Source organism: Phyllostomus discolor, chromosome 11, assembly GCF_004126475.2.
Source record: "Phyllostomus discolor isolate MPI-MPIP mPhyDis1 chromosome 11, mPhyDis1.pri.v3, whole genome shotgun sequence".
NCBI classification, from domain to species: domain Eukaryota; kingdom Metazoa; phylum Chordata; class Mammalia; order Chiroptera; family Phyllostomidae; genus Phyllostomus; species Phyllostomus discolor.
In genome coordinates, this window is record NC_040913.2 from 26,559,270 (window position 1) to 26,578,693 (window position 19,424).

The following is a 19,424-nucleotide window of genomic DNA, read 5'->3' on the forward strand; positions in this document are numbered from 1 at the left end:
AGAATTATAAGCAAGACATATACACAAGTAATAACTTGAAATCACATAATAATAAGTAACAGTCCTTATGAAGAATTCAATATCTTTCAAAATAAAGAACTTTGCCAAATGATTAGGAGTATGACATTGTTTGTTTATTACACAATGGTTTCTTAGTAAAATGAAAAATATTACTTTAATATACAATACCTTGGTCATTTTATACAATTAAAATTTCAACTTGTATATCTTCCCTGCCATACTTTGAAATAATTTATAATATATTTTCATTAAGCATACTTCTGTGGGGATAGAGCAATTAATTTTTCTTTAAACATTACTTGAAAGTATTACAAACCTAGGTACTTACAGGTGACTGTACTCTGATACTTTACTTTTACAGGATATCATATTTTTTATAAATACTTATAAATTATATAAAATTTGAAGTAATGCTTATATATCTTTGCATGCATGTGTTTAGACATATATATGTTTAGCTATATAAATATATCATAAAATTAATGTATTTTACTTTATTTTTATTTTTTTACTTATTGTTGTTCAAGTACAAGTTGTTCAAGTATTTTATTATTTTATTGTTGTTCAAGTACAGTTGCCTCCATTTTCACCCAGGATGCACCCTCTGTCCCACCCATCCCTGCCTCCCACCCTCGAGCCCATAATACTTTCCATAAGGAAAGCATTATCCTAAGTGAAATAAGCCAGGCGGTGAAAGACAAACACCATATGATCTCACCTATAAGCAGAACCTAATCAATAAAACAAATGAGTGAGCAAAATACAACCAGAGACATTGAAATAAAGAATTTTAGTTTTATCTTGAATACATGTGTCATGTTCCTGAATTTATTAAAACAACATCTTTCTTAAGAAACAAACAATAATATTTTATTTTATATGCATATTTTTAGTTCTCTGGGGTTTTTTTTTTGTACTAATGGTACAATTTAGCTTGAATAACATTCGTTTTCAGCCACAGGAAAATAGATACAGGAAAACAAATCCTATTTTTTGTCAAAGAAAATACATTTTATTTCATTTTGACAAATTTTATCATATAAACTAACATTTAAAATATGTTGCATATTCTGTTTATTTATGTTTATATAGATATGAGAAATGAGAGAAATTTAGAAATATTTTAGTGACGAATGTTAGTAAATTTTTAACTTATAATCCAAAAATTATTAATAATTAATCAATTTAATATTAGCCTATAATCTTAAAGTTGTCCAAGGAAGTAAAACTTATAATGTAAGCCAACACAATGTTCTTTTTGTGTGTAGCACTACAAGAAGTCACAAGATGAAAACATTATAGAAGAATTACTTTAGTGAACTTTCATTTAGAGAGTTATGTATTTTTGTATTCATAAACTATGTATTAAATTAATTATTGCTTATTGAGTCCATATAACTAACATATACATTTTCTAAAGTTTAAAATATTAAGAAATAAATTTATGTTATATTTATTAAAATATTGTGCTAAAATTTTTTGTGGACAATAATATTAGGCATACAGTTCATTTTAAGCTAAGACTATTCAAATCTAATTAGTTAAAGAGTTATCTAACTATCAAGAATAGTATATAAAATTATATTATTGTAAATGACCCTCTGTGTTCATATATCAAAATTTAAAGATATTGACAGCTGTCATGATCTGTTTATCTAAAACTTAAGTCATTACCCAAACTCCCATTGAAGCATTTTGATTGTGAGTTAGTTTTACAAGGAAAAACATGGAGAAGCACATATCTTTGTATTTTTTCTAACTTTTCTCTTTTATTTAGAATTTGTTAACCATTTACCTGGATATTTCTAGAGTGTGCTCCTAATAATAGGGAGAGGGTTTTCTTTTTTGTTCTTTTTCTTATGATCAACTAATCCCAAAATTCCCCATAAAAGTTGAAAAATAGAGAAAGAAAAAAAAGTGAATTGATGGGAGCCAACTTCAAAGATATATAAATATGTCATTGTAAAGGCCCATTATTTTTCTTTTTAAGGAAAGAAAAGTACTTAGATTTAAGAAAATCTAAGTATTTTGTATTTTGACATGCACATACCCAAAAGTCATTTTAAAGAATCTATGTCTTTCTGTAACATTTTTTAAAGTTTATAAAGACCACTGGGTCCTTGTTAGAAATTGATATTCTCTTTGTTGGTTAAAAGTAGCAATGTTACTAAAAGAGTAAAATCATTGTTTAACAATAGTCCACTGGAGAGTCCTTATCCTATTCCATCCTATCTTTTTTTTTGTCTTTTTCTGTTTTAGAAGGTTTTTAAAAGAATTTTATTGAGTTATTGAGGTAGTGGTTAATAAAATTATGTAGAGTTCAGATGTAGACCTCTATAATACATCATCTCTGTACTGTGTTTTGCATTCATTACGCTGTCGAGTCTCCTTCTATCACCGTTAATTCCCCCTTTACCCTTTTCTGCATCACCCCATCCCCCGTTTCCCTCTGGTAATCACTATACTGCTGTCTGTGTCTGAGTTATTTTTTTCTTAATCCCTGCATCTTTGTCTATTTTTTTCTTATTTAGTATTCAGAATGAAAATGAGTAGGAATGCAACTTAGCTTAGTATATAGGAAGGAAAACATAGTCTGGACTTCATTAAACATCTTCCCTTCCATATTCTAAGCATCTTTTAATTCTAATGAATTATGTTTCTGTTCAGTCTCAGAGTAATTCCTTTTATTTTTCCCACAACTTATATGTTTCTTATATATTTTTCTGGTACCTCCAACAGCAGTTTATGTATTACAATGACTAAATAAATTTTCTTAATTAAGGTTAAAATCATAGCATTAAAATTAATTATTTAATTATGTGCTGTCATCATATAATAATTTACTCACTCAATATACATTAGCATTCAAATATGGTACAATTTCTTACCGATGTAGGAGAAACATCAGTGAGCCAATGTTGAGTTTTCTTTTATTAGTTATTCATTTTCTAAATCTCTGTGACAGATTTCTGTCACTAAAAATGACACATTGATTCATTAAGAATGAGAATGTGACACAGAAGGAATCGAGAAAAAAGAGAATGTAAACAGCAACAGAGGAAGAAGAAAATAAAGCGCACTATAGGTGTGTTTAAAGAAATGCACACACGAGAATTTGTGGGGAGGAAAAGCTGATATAGCCAAAAGAGACACACTGTAGCTTCAAATGGTTACTCTGACACTATTGTCCTCTCAGGCACTGACTGGAGTTTGGAAAGAAAAATCCTTGGTTTCTTTATTGGAAACTCTTTCTTTGCCTTGCTTTCATTTTTATTGAGTTTTTTTTTTTTTTTCTAATCTGAAAGCACTTAAACTGTATCTAGAAGATCTTAAAGTAAGTACATAAATACAGGGTAGGTAAAAGTAGGTTTACAGTTGTAAGTATATGAAATAGTTTATTATTGTATTATTATCTATTGAGTGTTATTTCCTATACTAACTGTAAACCTACTTTAGCCTTACCCTGTGTTTCTGACAGGCTTATGACCTAATTTGTTGAAGGTTACTTTTTAATTTTCTTCATGTGACATGTTTATGGCCAACATAGGCAACTATATTTGATTTATAAACTACTTTCATAAGAGAAAAAAGAAAAAAAAACGATCTCTAGAAGTTCCTTTATACTATATGTAGTAAAATGATAAATAATATTGCATTGAAAATACTTTCTATTCTGGTTTTCTTAGGAGGCATGCATTTTACTTATATTTATTTGTCAATATAATTAGTTCTTATTTCATTATGTAAACCTCTCAATAAAGGAGTAATATCATAGACTTTAAGCTTCTAATATTAACTACTGATATCATATGCTTATTTTTATAAAACATTATTAACAGTGATTATGTGTTATTTACAGATATTGGCTGACCTAGAAAACCATGCATTATTTAAGAATGATCTGGAATGTCAAAAGTTGATTCTGGAAGCAATGAAATATCATCTATTGCCAGAAAGAAGAACATTAATGCAAAGTCCAAGAACTAAACCTAGAAAATCCACAGTCGGAACTCTGTATGCTGTAGGAGGAATGGATAACAACAAAGGTATATAATTTTAGATCTATATGTAATACACCTGCTGTATCATACCATGACACAGGTTTTTTTTTTTTTTTTAAGATTTTATTTATTTATTTTCAGAGAGGGAAGGGAGGGAGAAAGAGAGAGAGAGAGAGAGAAACATCAATGTGCGGTTGCTGGGGGCTGTGGCCTGCAACCCAGGTATGCGTCCTGACCGGGAATCGAACCTGCGACTCTTTGATTCACAGCCCTTGCTCAATCCACTGAGCTATACCAGCCAGGGCACCATGACACAGTTTTAATATTGGAATCTGTATAGTACCAACAAGTATCACAGAAACTTAATTTTATCCATTAAGATTTAAGATGAAGGGAATAATTAAAATAACACTGCTGATTTTGTCTGTAGTTGCTGTCTGTGCTTCTTATTCATCTTTAAATCCTTTATCATTTATGTATCATCTAGAAGATTTCACAGGAAACAAAAGGGAGATTTAAAGTACTTGGAAAACACTGGTCAGATGATTTTTGGATATATTGGAACTATATTTCCATTCTAAGTAATGGAAAAGGAATGTGTCAGGTATTTGCCTGCTGAAAGTAATATTATGAAGAAACTTTCTGCTTGTGAGGTGTTTAAAATTTCATACAGATGCCAGTCCAGTTAATAGACCATTGTAAATGAGCATAAAAATTGTGGAAGTTATAATTTATGAACTTAATAATTTTAACAAATTTGGCCTTCAAAAGGAAGTGGATGTTTTGTTTAAAAAATGAAAACATTCACGCCATGATTTCATTCTTACATTTCTTGGTGGAAAAAAGTCTTTATTAATATTTTTCATCTTCAGCCTTTCTTAAATGGGTCTTAATTTTCTTAAATAAATACAGAAGACAAATAATACATATCATATCTTTGAGTCTAATAAGTGATATAATTATCTATAATATATTTAATGCTTATGTAAAAAATTCAGTTGGCAACAACAGAGTGTGATCACCTATTCAACTCACTAAGGACCTTTGTTATGAAAGAAAAGCAAGAAAACCAACTTCAGCCATTGTGAATGAAGTAAAATCCCAAACTGTAGCTAATAATTTATGTAAATAAAAAACAACTTAATGTTATTAATAAAAAAATGACTCATTTCCATTTTGGTCTTGATAAACATATGAGGGGAGACCAAAAAAATGGAACTTATTTATAAAAAATGGTGTATTGCTTCTTACATGTTTAAACTTCAGTCGCCACCAAAGTAGCCTGTTCAATATAATTTACTCATAGAGGTGTTTCTTCCACTGCTCAAAACAGTTTTTGAACTGATCCATTTCGATGCCTTTCAGTGCTTGGCTGCTTTGTGTCTCACCTCTTCCATACCAGGAAAATGTTTCCCTTTGAGGGCTTTTTTTTTTCATCCAGAGAAAGAAAACAAAGTTGCTCGGGGCAAGATCAGGTGAATAGGGAGGGTGAGATATGGGGACTGTGTTGTTTTTGGTCAAAAATTGCTGAACACTCAACATGCACACGTAAATAATGCATCAGGAAATGGGCAAATTAAAGAGTCTTCATAAAAAATACGTGGAAGCCGAATGCAGCCTCTCATAACAACACCAGCTGGTACACTGATACAGATGGGTTCGAGGAATACTCACATAGCAAGGGAAGCCTGTACTATACAAGAGACCCACACTCCAGAAAATAATTCTGGTTTTTTGGGGGTCCCCTGCTTTACCTTGTAGCTATTAGATGCTTTTAATAGTTTATTTTTTGTAAAGTCTAACTCATACTTACTGGGATATTAATTTCTTGTGTTTATCACGTTAAATGAGCACTAGCATAACTATCAGTTTAAAAACTATAAATAACGTGCTGCTTAAGAACCAGGAAAATGGGCCTGGCCAGTGTAGTTCAGTGGATTGAGCACCAGACTGTGAACTGAAGGGTCACTGGTTCTATTCCCAGTCAGGGGTGTTACCTAACAACAAGGAGGGCCTGGGACGATATACTATTACCGAAAGGAACCCCCAGGTCCGTTATGTCCGCTGTCTAAAGGAAAGATGTCTCTCAATGCCAGAGATTCGTGAAAAGGAAAGGAAATGTTTATTTAATGCTATACAAACTTAAATTAGTGACCTAATGTCTTCATCAAAATCCTAAAGTCCCTTAAAACACCCACAAACACACAGAGTCCTTTCTTCCCCTTTGCCCAGTCTGGGGTACCGTATCTCAGGAAAGGGAATAGAAGTCCGTGGCTCAGGCAGCCCCTGGTTCTTCCCAGTAATCCATCTTGGCTGGGATTCCTCCCTGGGTTCCTGGCACCCTCAGCTGTGTCTCCGGGATCTCTGCTAAAGCCAGGTGATGGTTCCCCCTTCTAAAGCTGCAGAGTCCCCACTCTAGCAAAGGTGCGTGGTCCTCTTTCCCCCAGGGCCATGGGAGTCCTCACTCAGCCAAAACCAAAACCGTGTGGTTCTCTCTCCAATGGCTACCGTGTCTGGGTTTAAATCCCCACACCAATCCTCCCCTGCAGCCCCGTTTCCAACTCCTCCCACACTTGGTCACACTTGCTGTCAATCTCCCATCCTTTCCAGCTTTTCTGGCTGCCATTGTGGGTCTGAGCAGGTGTGACCCCATGTCATGGAGCCAATCTTATCCGAGCTCCCACGTAGGCGCTATAAGTCAGGGGACCTGCCCCCCAGTCACATCTTGAGGGGGTCCCTTTCCATCCCACTGGCCCAGAGCATGGCCATAGCTATTTAGCATATCTAAGTGACCAGCCAAAGGCTATAGGTATATTAAATGACCATGCCATGGATTAGCTGCAAAGCTGTTGCTGTACAAAACAGCCCTGCATGTTCTTGCTCCGTGTGCCCCTTCCCCCAACTCACACCTGTGGGGGAAGGGGTGAAGACATCTTAAAATCTCCTGGACACCTTGAGTTCTGGACCCCATTTCAAATGCCCATTTGGGGTCCCCCCTCTTGGCTGCACCCTGTAACAGGGGCACATGCATAGGTAGCAGGCCAGGTACCCCAGTTGGGGCCATTCGAGAGACAACCACACATTGATGTTTCTCTCCTTCTGTTTTTCCCTCCCTTCTCCTCTGTCTAGAAATGGATACATAAAATCTTTAAAAACAAAGAACCAGGAAAATGGTGTTAATCTTTCCACCACTTCCTCTCACTCCTTCCCTGACTTCCTCTCTCCTCTATTTCTCTCTCCAAAATGTGTGTTATTGCTTTAAGACAGCAATTTTAACTGATGTGCTGCAGCAGTCACACTGGTGTGCTACCTGAATTTTTTTTTAAGATTTTATTTATTTATTTTTAGAGAGGGAAGGGAGGGGGGAGAGAGAGAGAGAGAAAGAGAGAGAGAGAAAGAAAGAGATAGAGAGAGAGACATCAATGTGCGGTTGCTGGGGGTTATGGCCTGCAACCCACGCATGTACCCTGGCTGGGAATCGAACCTACGACACTTTGGTTAACAGCCCGTGCTCAATCCACTGAGCTACGCCAGCCAGGGCTACCTGAATTTTAAAAACACGCAAATACCTGACTATTTGATCAGGATCATTGATTCTTTTTCTTTAAATTGTCAAATAAAAACAAACAAACTGAAAACAGCTAACCCAATAGCCATCTGGTATGAATGAATCAAAATTATAACTAATTTTTGTCAGATAGTCAAAAATATATTTTTAGTGTGCCAAACAATTTTATTAGTTAGTTTATGTGTACCAAGAGATTAAAAAAGGTTGAAAATTGCTACTCGAAGAGAACATGTCAGAAATTTTCAAAGAAAAATAAAGTGATTTAAAACCCTCTTTTTTAAAGTGGTGAAAAAATGTATACAAATATGACCAAAAAGTTGCTAGAAATTACACTAAAATGCCAAAGAAGTTTTTTTTTTCAAACTAAGAAAAACAGATGTTAACCTGTATCCGTGTTTTCTTTATGAGAATGAAAAATAACCAGATAACCTGCACCATGTGACATAACTGGCCATCTCTTGGAGTAGATGCACACAAAGTTTATTGTAACATAGTAACATTTTCATTTTACCTGATTTTACTTGTAAAAGTAAATACCCTGATGTCCAGTGGCTTTCAGTAAACACATTCCTTAAAGTCTCCCATTTTGTAAATGAGCAACAGTTTTATACATGCTTTCAAATTTTAAGGGCAAATGAATGGCATTTTTTCAACCACAGTTCACATTCAGTGCCGTTCTGCATTTGTCTCAGGTGCAGAGCACAGTGGCGGATCACATGCTTTACACAGCGGTGAGTGGCATTTGTTTTTAAAGAACACTGTACTCTACAGAAAGAATTCCAAAATAAAATAAATTCCATTTGTAAATCTTCACATAACATTTTTTGGTAACTTTTTTAATAATGTTTTAAAATTTCAATGAATTTATTGGGGTGACATTGGTTAATAAAATTATGTTTCCAGTGTATATCCTCTATAATACATCATTTGTATATTATAGATTGTGTGCATGTAACTTCTAAAAATAAATAAGTGAATAAAAACATTAATTAAATCAGGTCAGCTTGTGACTAGACTGAAAAATAAAGAATAATTTAATATTAGTACAAAAGTTACTATATTATTAAAAAGCTAAAGCACATAACTAATTTGAATTTTTAAACCTGATGAATTTAATACAATTGTTTTAACACAAAAGAATATGAGAATATGGAGCCTGAGTAGTTAAAATGCTTGCCAGAACTTGAATTTCTTTAATAGCACCCAGTAGTTTTCTGAGATTGAAGAAATTCTTTTAAAATGAACTTTCTTAGGAATTATGAATATCTTTCACTTTAGAGTTAAATAATACTAATAATTTATCGATACACTTATCCAGTAAGGTAGAGTCTTAACAGTGTTATAATGCAGGAGGTTTAAAAAGTTTTCTTGATTAAATCAGAAATAAAACAAAAAAATATTTGAAGGAAACTTCAAGAATTCTTACGATATCCTTAACTCTACAAGCATTGGATATTAAATATATTTCATAAGTTTAAGTAAAAATCTAACACTTAATACCAAACCTCAGAAAACTTATTTCTTTGGTGAAGCAAAATGATAGAAACCCAGTATCTCAGGCAATTAAAGAGTAACAGGCATCTCCAAGGTGATCCTTGATTTTCCATTGCGCTTCTCCTGCATACAGAGTATTTCCAAACTGGTTAACTCCTCTTATCTCTACACAAGCATTAAGATCTTATCTTAAAACTGTGTTCTCTTTTCTTGAAGAGTATTGAGGCAAAGGGAATGAAAATGTAAAAAAAAAATGTATCATAGCAAAAATATAACTTTGTGTGACTAATTTGTATTGTACAGTATAGTACAATACAATGCAATATCCTATGATATAAAATACTCAGTGTGATTTTTTTGAAATTATTTACATGTTTATAGTATGCATTAGAAAGGGCTAGGTAAACTTCCCTTGGTTTCTTCTTTAGCTCTGGGATCCAGATGCTATCACATGAGACTGATAACCTATGGGTACAATTTTCTGTAAATATTATGAAAATTCAGGGCAGAGCCCTCTTCTCTCCTCTGACTTCTTATAGTTACTTGTGTGCACATTCAATAATGATGCAAATATTTTGCACATCTATTTTGGGCCAGGATCTGTGCTAAGAACTTGTGACCATGGTGAGCACTTTAAATGTGACCTCTGTCTCACAAAGCTGCCAAGTTAATCTGTGAAAACAAATGGTAAACCAAATATTTATAAGCAAAATGAGTGTTACAAGAAGGGAATTGCAATAGCAATCAGTACAGTGCTTGGGATCCAACCTAGTCTAGTCTAGAAAAATAAGGGAGTACAAGGGAACTGTTTGATGCTGCATATTTTTAAAATATAATTTTATATTGTATTTTTATTACTATTAGATCCCCTTATGCTCCCTGACCCCTGCAATCACCACACTGTTGTCCATGTACATGAGTCCTTTTTCCTTTTTCCTCAACCCCTCCATCTCCTACCCTCCCTCTGCCATTAGCTATCATCCTGCTAGCTATGAGTCTGTCTCTATGTTGCATGTTAATTCAGTTTGTTCATTAGATTCCACATATAAGTGAAATTATATGGTAATCGTCTATCTTTGCCTGGCTCATTTCACTCAACATAATGTTTTCTAGGTCCATCCATACTGTCCCAAAGGGTAAAACTTCCTTCTTTTTTACAGCTGAGTACTATTATATTATGTAGATGTTCCACAGTTGTTTTATCCACTCATCTACTGATGGACTTGGGCTGCTTCCATATCTTGGTGGTGGTAAATAATTCTGCACGGTAAATAGGGTTGCTTATGATTTTTTTTTGTTTTTGTTTATGTTTTTGTTTTGAATTAGTGATTTGGGTCCCTTTGGGTCCCAGAAGTGGGATCACTGGGTCAAAAGGCAGATCCATTTCTGATTTTTTTGAGGTCTCTCCATATTGCTTTCCACAGTGGTTGCACCAATTTGCATTCCCACCAAAAATGCTGAGGGGTTCTCCTTTCTCCACATCCTCACCAGCGCTTGTTTGTTGATTTATGGATGGTAGCCATTCTGACAGGTGTGAGATTGTATCTTATTGTTGTTTTAGTTTGCATTTCTCTGATGATCAATGAGGTTGAGTGTCTTTCATATGTCTATTAACCATTTCTATGTTTTCCTTGGAGAAATGTCTATTTAGATCCTTTGCTCATTTTTTAATTGGGTTGTTTGATTTTTTTATTGTTGAGTTTTGCAAGTCATTTATAAATTTTGAGTATTAACCTCTTATCAGATATATTGGTGAATAAGTTCTCCCATTCTCTGAGTTATTTTTTTTTTTTATTTTGTTGATAGTTTCCTTCGCTGTGCCAAAACTTTTTAGTTTGATGTAACCCCATTTGTTTATGTTTCCTTTTGTGTCCCTTAAGTTATAGATATAAATATAAAATATTGCTATGAGCTATGTCCAAGACTTTTGTTGCCTATGTTTTCTTCTATGATTTAACCTAAAGAATTATTAAGCATTAGTTTAGCACATTATTGGAATGGTAGAGTGGTTTTCCTGGTCAATTGCATACAAGAGGTACATCACATGTGAAGGCGTACCGTTGTAGGAGTATGACATCTTCAAAAACGGAGAGAGATCCCTCATGGATGGAATATAGGCAGTGGGGAAATGAAAGCATGTCATTGGAGAGAAGACACAAGCAGACTTCAGTGAAAAGCTTAACAGGGTCGATTCCAATTTGAACTCCAGAGGTCTTTGAAAGCAGGTGATGTTCCAAGTAGAGAAAGCAGTCTTTGAAATCAGAGAAATGCCTGCACCATCCAAGAATGTTGTTTAAAATTCTAGTAAACTTTACCCTTTCTTGGTATTATATTCTGTTTCTGTAAAATTTACAATAACTAAATTAGATAAAGTATAAGAAACTAACCTATTAATATTACAAGGCATTTTAACATGTTTGATACCAAAGAGACTACCAGAGAACTCAGCAGTAACCTGAGACAATAATATATTCATATAAATAGCATTCCTATAAACAATCACCATATTGTGTGAGGTAAATGCCTTTTATACCAGTATGAACAGCATTCAAGAATGTTGAATCATATTAATCATATAAGAAAAAAGCCCAGAGAGTTAAAAAAGAAAATTGGACCCGAGATTAAAAATAAGTAGAGAATCTTAAAAGCAGCAAGAGGAGAGAGTTAACTACAAAAGAGTTCTCGTAAGACTATCAGCTGATTTCTCAAAAGAAACCTTACAGGCAAGAAGGGGCAAGAAAGAAGTATTCAAAGTAATGAAAGGCAAGGACCTCCATACAAGATTACTCTATCCAGCAAAGCTATCATTTAGAATGGAAGGGCAGATAAAGAGCTTCCCAGATAAGGCCAAGTTAAAGGAGTTCATCATCACCAAGCCCTTATTATATGATATGTTAAAGGGACTTATCTAAGAAATAGAAAAAGATAAAAAACTATAAACAATAAAATGACAACAAACTCATAACTATCAACAACTGGATATGAACTAAGTGGGGGTGGGGAATGCTGGTGGGAGGGCAGATGCAGGGTGGAAAAGAATAAAGGTGAGAAAAAATGGCACAATTGTAATAGTATAATAAAAATATATTTTAAAACTTTTCTGTCATTCTAATTGTGAACATGTACTGAAATCCTGGTAAATATACAACAGTAAATATATAACACATATCATTAACTAATTTCAAAATTATTTGGAGCTTTTAGATAAAATTTGCATACAGTGAAATGCACATTTTTTAAAATCTTCAGTGAGCACATTTATTTTTTCATTGCTTTTAGAAAGGGAGAAAGAGGGGTGGGGAGAGAGAACAAAACATCAGTTAGCTGCCTTCTCATAGTTACCTGTTAGTTACCTGTCTGGGGGTTGAACCTGCAACCTGGGTGTTTACCCTGATGGGAAATTAACCTGTGACCTTTTATTTGTCAGGACAATGCCCAAGCAAGAGTCACACTAGCCAAGGTAGAAATGCAGAAATGAAGAAATCTTAAGTGGACTTTTATGGGTTTTGACAAATATAGACAGACATAGATAGGTATATAGATGTAGATATAGATATAGATAGATGATATATAGATAGATGTAGATATAGGCAGAGATGTACATGTAGATATAGATGCAGATATAGATATAGATATATAGATATAGATAGATATAGATTATATAGATATAGATGTTGGGAATCACCCTGCCTGGTATCAGAAGCTGTAACCGTCCCCAGGCTAAGGCTAAGGGAATGCCCTTGGAACTGTAAGCCAGCAAGGAGACAAGCTTATCTCCGTGACAGGAGCACTGCTTCTGCTCCTTCATACCTCACCCTGCCTGGACCCCAATGCTTGGTCAGTTAGCCAATAACAGGTAAGATTCCCCAAGGGGGGAATGATCTAAGACAGGCACGATCACGTGGGAGGCCCCCAAAAGAAGAACTTTGGGGGCTATGGCAAAAAGGGGTGGTGGACTCTTGTCCTTTGGCTTTGACAAAGCTCGAGTCCTCCTGCTCTGCAAGAAAATCTCTTAATCTTTTGACTGCCTTACTTCCCTTGCTCCACCTAAGCCTGAAATAATGACAGGGTGGTGCCGCCCTGTGCTGGAAAGGGCGGATTCCCTGGGTGATGAGGCCTAAGAAAGAACATGTAAATTCCTGTGAAACCTTCTTTGTTTAGAATGCTCTCAGTTGAATGAGAAGGGCCCAAGGAGGAAGTTAGTTGGTTCCTCAAAGTCTTACAGCTCTTTGACCCTGACTCAAAGTAGACCCTCAGAGTTCCTTGTTACCTATCATTTGATCCTTACTTCCTCACAATGAGTAATGTGCTTTACCTGAATTCTTATGCAAAACGAACCCAGTAAAAGCTGGTTTGGACAGTAAATCGGCTCACTCCCCACTAGAGGGGGTGGCCGTTCCGTCCCTACTTCTCCACAGAAACTGGTCTGTCTCTGTGCATGTTTTTTCTTGCGTTTCAACCAGCCATCCGCAGCATTCTGTGATCACTGCTGGCCGGTGGCCCACGCATCATATAGACATAGACATAGATGTAGATACAGATACACGCACACACACACACACACACACACACACACACACATATATATATATATATATATATATATATATAATATAAAATTCAAACACTTAACATGATAGACATCATTGCCATTATTCGAGAAAGCTCCCTAATATCTTTTCTAGTCAGTTTCTGGCTCTTACATCTCCAAAAATAAGTTCTTTTTTTTTTTTCAATTTAAATGAGTTTGGCTTATTCTTGAACTTCATTTGAATGTAAACACACATTTTGTGTTGTCTTATCTAAGTTGATGTCAATCAGCATGTATTTTGGTGATTCATACATATTGTTGTGTATATCAACAGTTTATTCTTTTTAATTGTTTAATAGTAATTTGTTTATTCATTTTCTTATTGATGGACATCTGGAATATAATCAACTTTAGCTACTGTTTATAAATAATATAAGTTCACTTATAAAAAGCTTTTGCTTTTTATTACATGTATATAATTTAACCTTAAATATTAGCCCTGTTCTCTAAGTGTTATATGTATGAAAATTCAACAATTCAGTATCAATTTAATTTTTATTAGATAAAGATTTTAAAACAGCTATTATTTTTTTATTATAAGGATATAAAGTATATTTTAGAGCAAATACACAAATATATAATTTTTAGACAATATACTATTCTTAGTCTTTATTTGGACTGTTGTCATGAGGTTTTAGTTGGAGGTATTTTCGTTGTACATATATATATATATAATTTCCTTTTAATTGAAATCTCAGCAGGTGACCAATGCCAATGTCTGCCTCTACATCATGGGTAATAATAAATGATGGATTTATGTATTTGGCAGTCTTACTAATTATAATTCTGTTAGATTAAAATCATTTTTAGTTGCTCACATGTTGATTAGAAAATGTGCCTTTCCAATAATTCTGCTGAGATTGCTTTTCTCCTGTTTTAGGAAAAATAGATTTTGTTGGTTCTTTAAATTTGTGCTTTAATAATTGAAAATATTAATTACGAAGTTAGATCATAATTGGATCCTTTCTCCTCCTGGTTTCTCAGCATTTCTTGGACTCCCAGGTTATCAGCTTATTCTTTTGTTGAGTACCTACTAGTTCCCAGTCTGCATTCTTGGTGCTAGTAAACTAAACAGAAACAGTTCCTGGCCTGTTGTAGCTTAAATTATCTTCAGGAAATGATCAGCAAACAGTTAAGTGATTATAGTTCATGTGATGACAACTTAGAGTGAAATATAAAGAAAGGGTAGTGGGGAGTCAGGATGAGGGCATGGTGTTGCCATTTATAAAGGTTGGCCAGGAAAGGCCACTCTGGTAACTGAAATATTACATACAAATTTATATCTAGGAATTCAATCTGTTTCATTGTAAATTGAAGACCTTTTGACCTTATTATGACCCATAACATACTTTAAGTGCCATTTTCTTTGAATATTTGTATTTTATTGGCATTTGAAGAATAAGGGTTGGCGAACTAAGGCCCCAAGACCTATCTAGCCTACCATCTGTTTTATATCGCTTTGGTTCTTATATTATAATGGTTGAAAAAATCAAATAGAGAATAATATTTCATGATGCATTTAGTGAATATATGCATTTCATAAAATACAAATTTCAATGGCTATAAAGTTATATTGGGAGTCACTCGTTTGTTTACCCATTGTTTATAGCTGCTTTTTCTCTATAATGATCACATTATAACAAAGAGACCCATACATAAGTCTGCAATGGCTGTTTTTCACTCTTTGGATTTTTACAGGAATATTTTCCAAGCCCTGTTATAGAAAAAATATATTTCTCCATCACATTTCTATGAAATTCCTGGGGCCAATGTCACATTCCCTTGACCCAACTCTAATTTATTGGCAGCTAGAGTGGGCAGTCACTGCGCCTGTTTACTATGCCCCACCACAAGCAATTGCCCGGTCACCTGCTGAAGGGCATTCCTTGAGGTACTGAGAGCAAGCTCAGACTGAAAGGCCTTCCTACAGGAAGTCCAGAAGTTTAAGTAGAGGATGGGGTTATTTAAAGGTCCAGAGGCTATCCCCAGCCATCTGAGTATAGAAGTCTGAGATTCTATTGTAATTTCACTTCCAGCCTTATCATCTTTCTTGGCCAATTCTTGCTTCAGTTATCCATTTTATTTTGTAAAATGACTTCCATCACTAGATGAAAGGCAACACAACAGTCTGTGCATGAAATCAATAACAGAAGTGCGATAATTAATCACCTTCTGACTTTGAAAGAAGTGGCATGATTGATTGCTAATCAAGATGTGCATCTATTATTTAAGTAGTGATTTGTGGACTGAAGAGCAAATAGCAAAGTTTGCACTTTATGAAAGTTACTTACAGTTAATATACTGTATTATAATAATTGAAATTTGTTGAGGGACAGGTGTTATTTAACTGAATCACAGCAACTGAAATTCATGGATATCAGAACCATGCAAAGCAAAGAATGTCTATATTTGAGGATACATTTTAGAATTATGCTGCTTAATACAGAGAAACAGGACTAGAATGCTAGGATATAATGCTGATAGCCACTGTAAGGTCCTACTTGTAGATACAAGCCTATGAAGAAGCAGCCCTCCTTTGTCTGGCTGAAGGCGAACCGAGATTCTGTGAGGCAATGCTTTCTTACTGATACAGGGCAGCCTCTGCGCGCTTCCTGCATACGGTGCGGCAGCAGGCAAGCCGAGCACTCTCTGGCTCAGAATAAGGTATTTATGAAATTACTTAGTTTAAACAAGAAATTAAGCAAAGAGTCAAATACCAAGAATTTTTCAAATTGATATTACTGGATGTAAAATAGAAAAAAACATTAAGGAAATTGCACTATCACATTGTCATGTGTAACATTTAATGGATGATAGCTGTGAGCACTAAGCGGAGCCTACAGACATACCAAGCAGGCGAATGACATGTCAAGGCCACAGCTGCAGGGGCTCTTCCCTTGGATAGTATTGGATAATCGATTGGGTGAACAGAAGAATTAACAGTCATCCTTTCTTTCTCTATATTCTCATTGTCTTCTTGTTAGTCACAGCCACAGGTCAATCATTGATTTTCACCAAACCTGGTGTCTAATGAGACAGCCTTACATCTTTCATGTGAACTCAAAGCAGACATTTTAATATAGCTAATAATGAGAATATTAGTAACTAAAACATAAAGAACAGAAAAGCTTTAATTTTAACTGTAAATAAAAAACAGTTTTCTTGATTCTTTTAAATTGAACCTTTTATTATGAGCCAACATTATGGTATTTTAGCATTTAATGTGTACTTTAGATTTTCATGTATCTAAAATTTAAAAATTATCTAACTTAGGGAAAAATTCCTGATATATAACTCTTTCTAGTCAAAGGACTTGGCCAGATCATTTATCCTGAATTTTTCTCTGTGCTCTGCATCATTACCAGTATGGTTGAAAGGTAAAAATAGAAAGTGAATAAGATACCGTCTTTACCTGATTTTTATTTCTTTGGCTTGAACTGGACAAGCTTCCCTATCAAGAACTTTTAAAGAACAGCTTTTCAAACTGCAATTCCACAACTATATAATTTTTAAAGCATTTTACTCAATAGTAATCATCATATGGCTTAAGAAAATGGTTCACCTAGAATTCTGTCAGAATAACCTGAGCATTTGCAATTGGGTAGAGGAAATAACTTAAAAATACTACATAACTTTTCCTGAAGAAACATACTACAATGAAAGGAAGCTTATTCTTTCATCTTTGCCCTTTTGAATGCTGCCCTACTTGATGTCTGCCTCAGTAACTCCAATCAGTCATTTTTGTTCCACTTCAGTACCTTATTTTTGAACTTGAAGTATATCATTACAGATTACCAGTTCAAGGTCATCAGTTTGCACAAAGCAATAGAAACAACTGAAAATCATGAATAACATCATGTCAGCCCAAACCCATTTTGCCTCAGACACAGAGAATGTTTTCTGGAATAGATGTCTACTTACTGGGCCACTACGAAATATTCTAGAGAAAAACCATTAAAAATCTTTAGAATCAGGAAAAAAATGTTTATTTGTTAAGTTAAATTTCAGTTGTTTATATTTTTCCCAGTGAGTCAGCAGGCAAGGAACTTTCAGCTCCTGGAAGTCACAACTGTATTGAAGAGTGAAAAAAGACTCCTGCAGATGAAAAGTGAAGGAAGCCAGTCTATCTATCAGCAGTTTCCTTACACAGCCTCACCTTCACTAGAAAGAGACAAAGCTCCATGACTATCCTGGCTGTAACGGTTCCTGGTGTCTGTTGTGAAGATAGATTAGAGTGAAACTTATAGGCCTAATTTCTCAAATTTTAGTATATTAATAACCTTATTTTGTTCTTTAGTAGTCAGAGAAATTGGGCCGTATCACCATATATTCTGTAGGTCTTGCAATGAATGTGGATTGAATAATATGTTAATGTGTTGTGATAAAATACCTACCATAATTATAAATCCTTAGGTACTCAGTACATTCTTTTTAATTAATGTTCCTCTGAATATATAGTAATAAAAATAAATACACCCATTCTCTGAATTAAGTCTCCCTTGCTGATCCTCAGGGGAATAAGCCTATGTGTATTTGTGCATTCATTTCTCGTACACCAGACCAAATTCTCCAACATGTGGCTCTTTGCTGGCAAGGAAAGAGAGTTTTAGGGTTATCTTACATTACTTCTATAACACAGACTCACGTAAAATAAGTAAAAGTTTTAGAGATAAATAGAGCCATTATACTTTTCATTAATGTGATAATTATTTAAGCCTTCATTTTTAAATGAATAAGCAGCAATACATCACAGACAGCCTTCAATTAATATGAGATCTGCCTGGAAAAATTCCAGCCATTGTTAATATAACAAAAACAGTTTGTGTGACATTGATGTAAACTGGCAGCTGCACACTTTGAAGTGCACAATTCTGTAATAAATTATCTGTATATTGATTTATAAAAAACATTTTATACATCAGAGAAACTGATCCTTTCTTATATATATAAAGCTTTTGTTTTTATGTTATTAGTCTTTTAGTTTTTTGCTTGTTTCTTTGTGTATTTTTGATGTAACTATGTTTTATATCTAGATGGTTGGTAATTGTGTATGATTAATTATATTTATTTAAGTAATTATATACTTTTATATTTAGTAATTATTTATAAATAATTATATGTTTATATAATTACTTATACATAAAATCATGTGTACGTGTGTGTGTGTGTGTGTGTGTGTAATTTATGGTAACTTCTTGTTCTTGTGCCTCCCCCACACGGAGTTTTGATTTCGTGCTCACCTCACAATAGAAATTAATCACCTAATTTTTCATCTTCTAAGACATTTAAGGTTTCAGTACAGCATTATCAGGGCAGGTTAAGGTCTCCCTGTTTCTCTTTATGGGGGGCAGTGATAAGAGAACCAAACACTAGTGAGTTCTATGGCCATGTGTTCTATGCTTCAGTCACTGGTTCATCTAAAGTCATTCTGGTGTAAATTTCACTCATGTGTGCAATCTAATGAACAAACTGAACTAACAAGGAGAATAGAGCCACACTCAGAGAGCAAGATGACAGCTAAGGTTGGGAGGAGATTAGTGGCGGGAGGGATTGAGCAAAAAGAGTAAAAAGACTCATGGACATGGACACCAGTGTGGTAATTGCCAGGGGGAGGGAATGTAAGGGGAATACATGGTAAAGGGAAAAAATACAATAAAAATAAACTAATATAAATGCAAAAAAAAAACAATAAGCAAAAATCTAACTTTACTTACTTATTTTTCTCCAAAGAATAATTAAGTATATAAAC

The 19,424-nt window shown here is 34.3% G+C and overlaps 1 protein-coding gene across 1 annotated transcript in view; it reads left to right on the plus strand.

The window, feature by feature from the left end:
• The window catches only part of KLHL1 (kelch like family member 1), a 325,875-nt gene that overhangs the window by 241,089 nt on the left and 65,362 nt on the right, over positions 1-19,424 (plus strand). Inside the window, exon 6 of the mRNA XM_028526633.2 lies at positions 3,881-4,067. Within this exon, the coding sequence (XP_028382434.1) occupies positions 3,881-4,067 (187 nt within the window). The remainder of the gene's footprint in view (positions 1-3,880; positions 4,068-19,424) is intronic.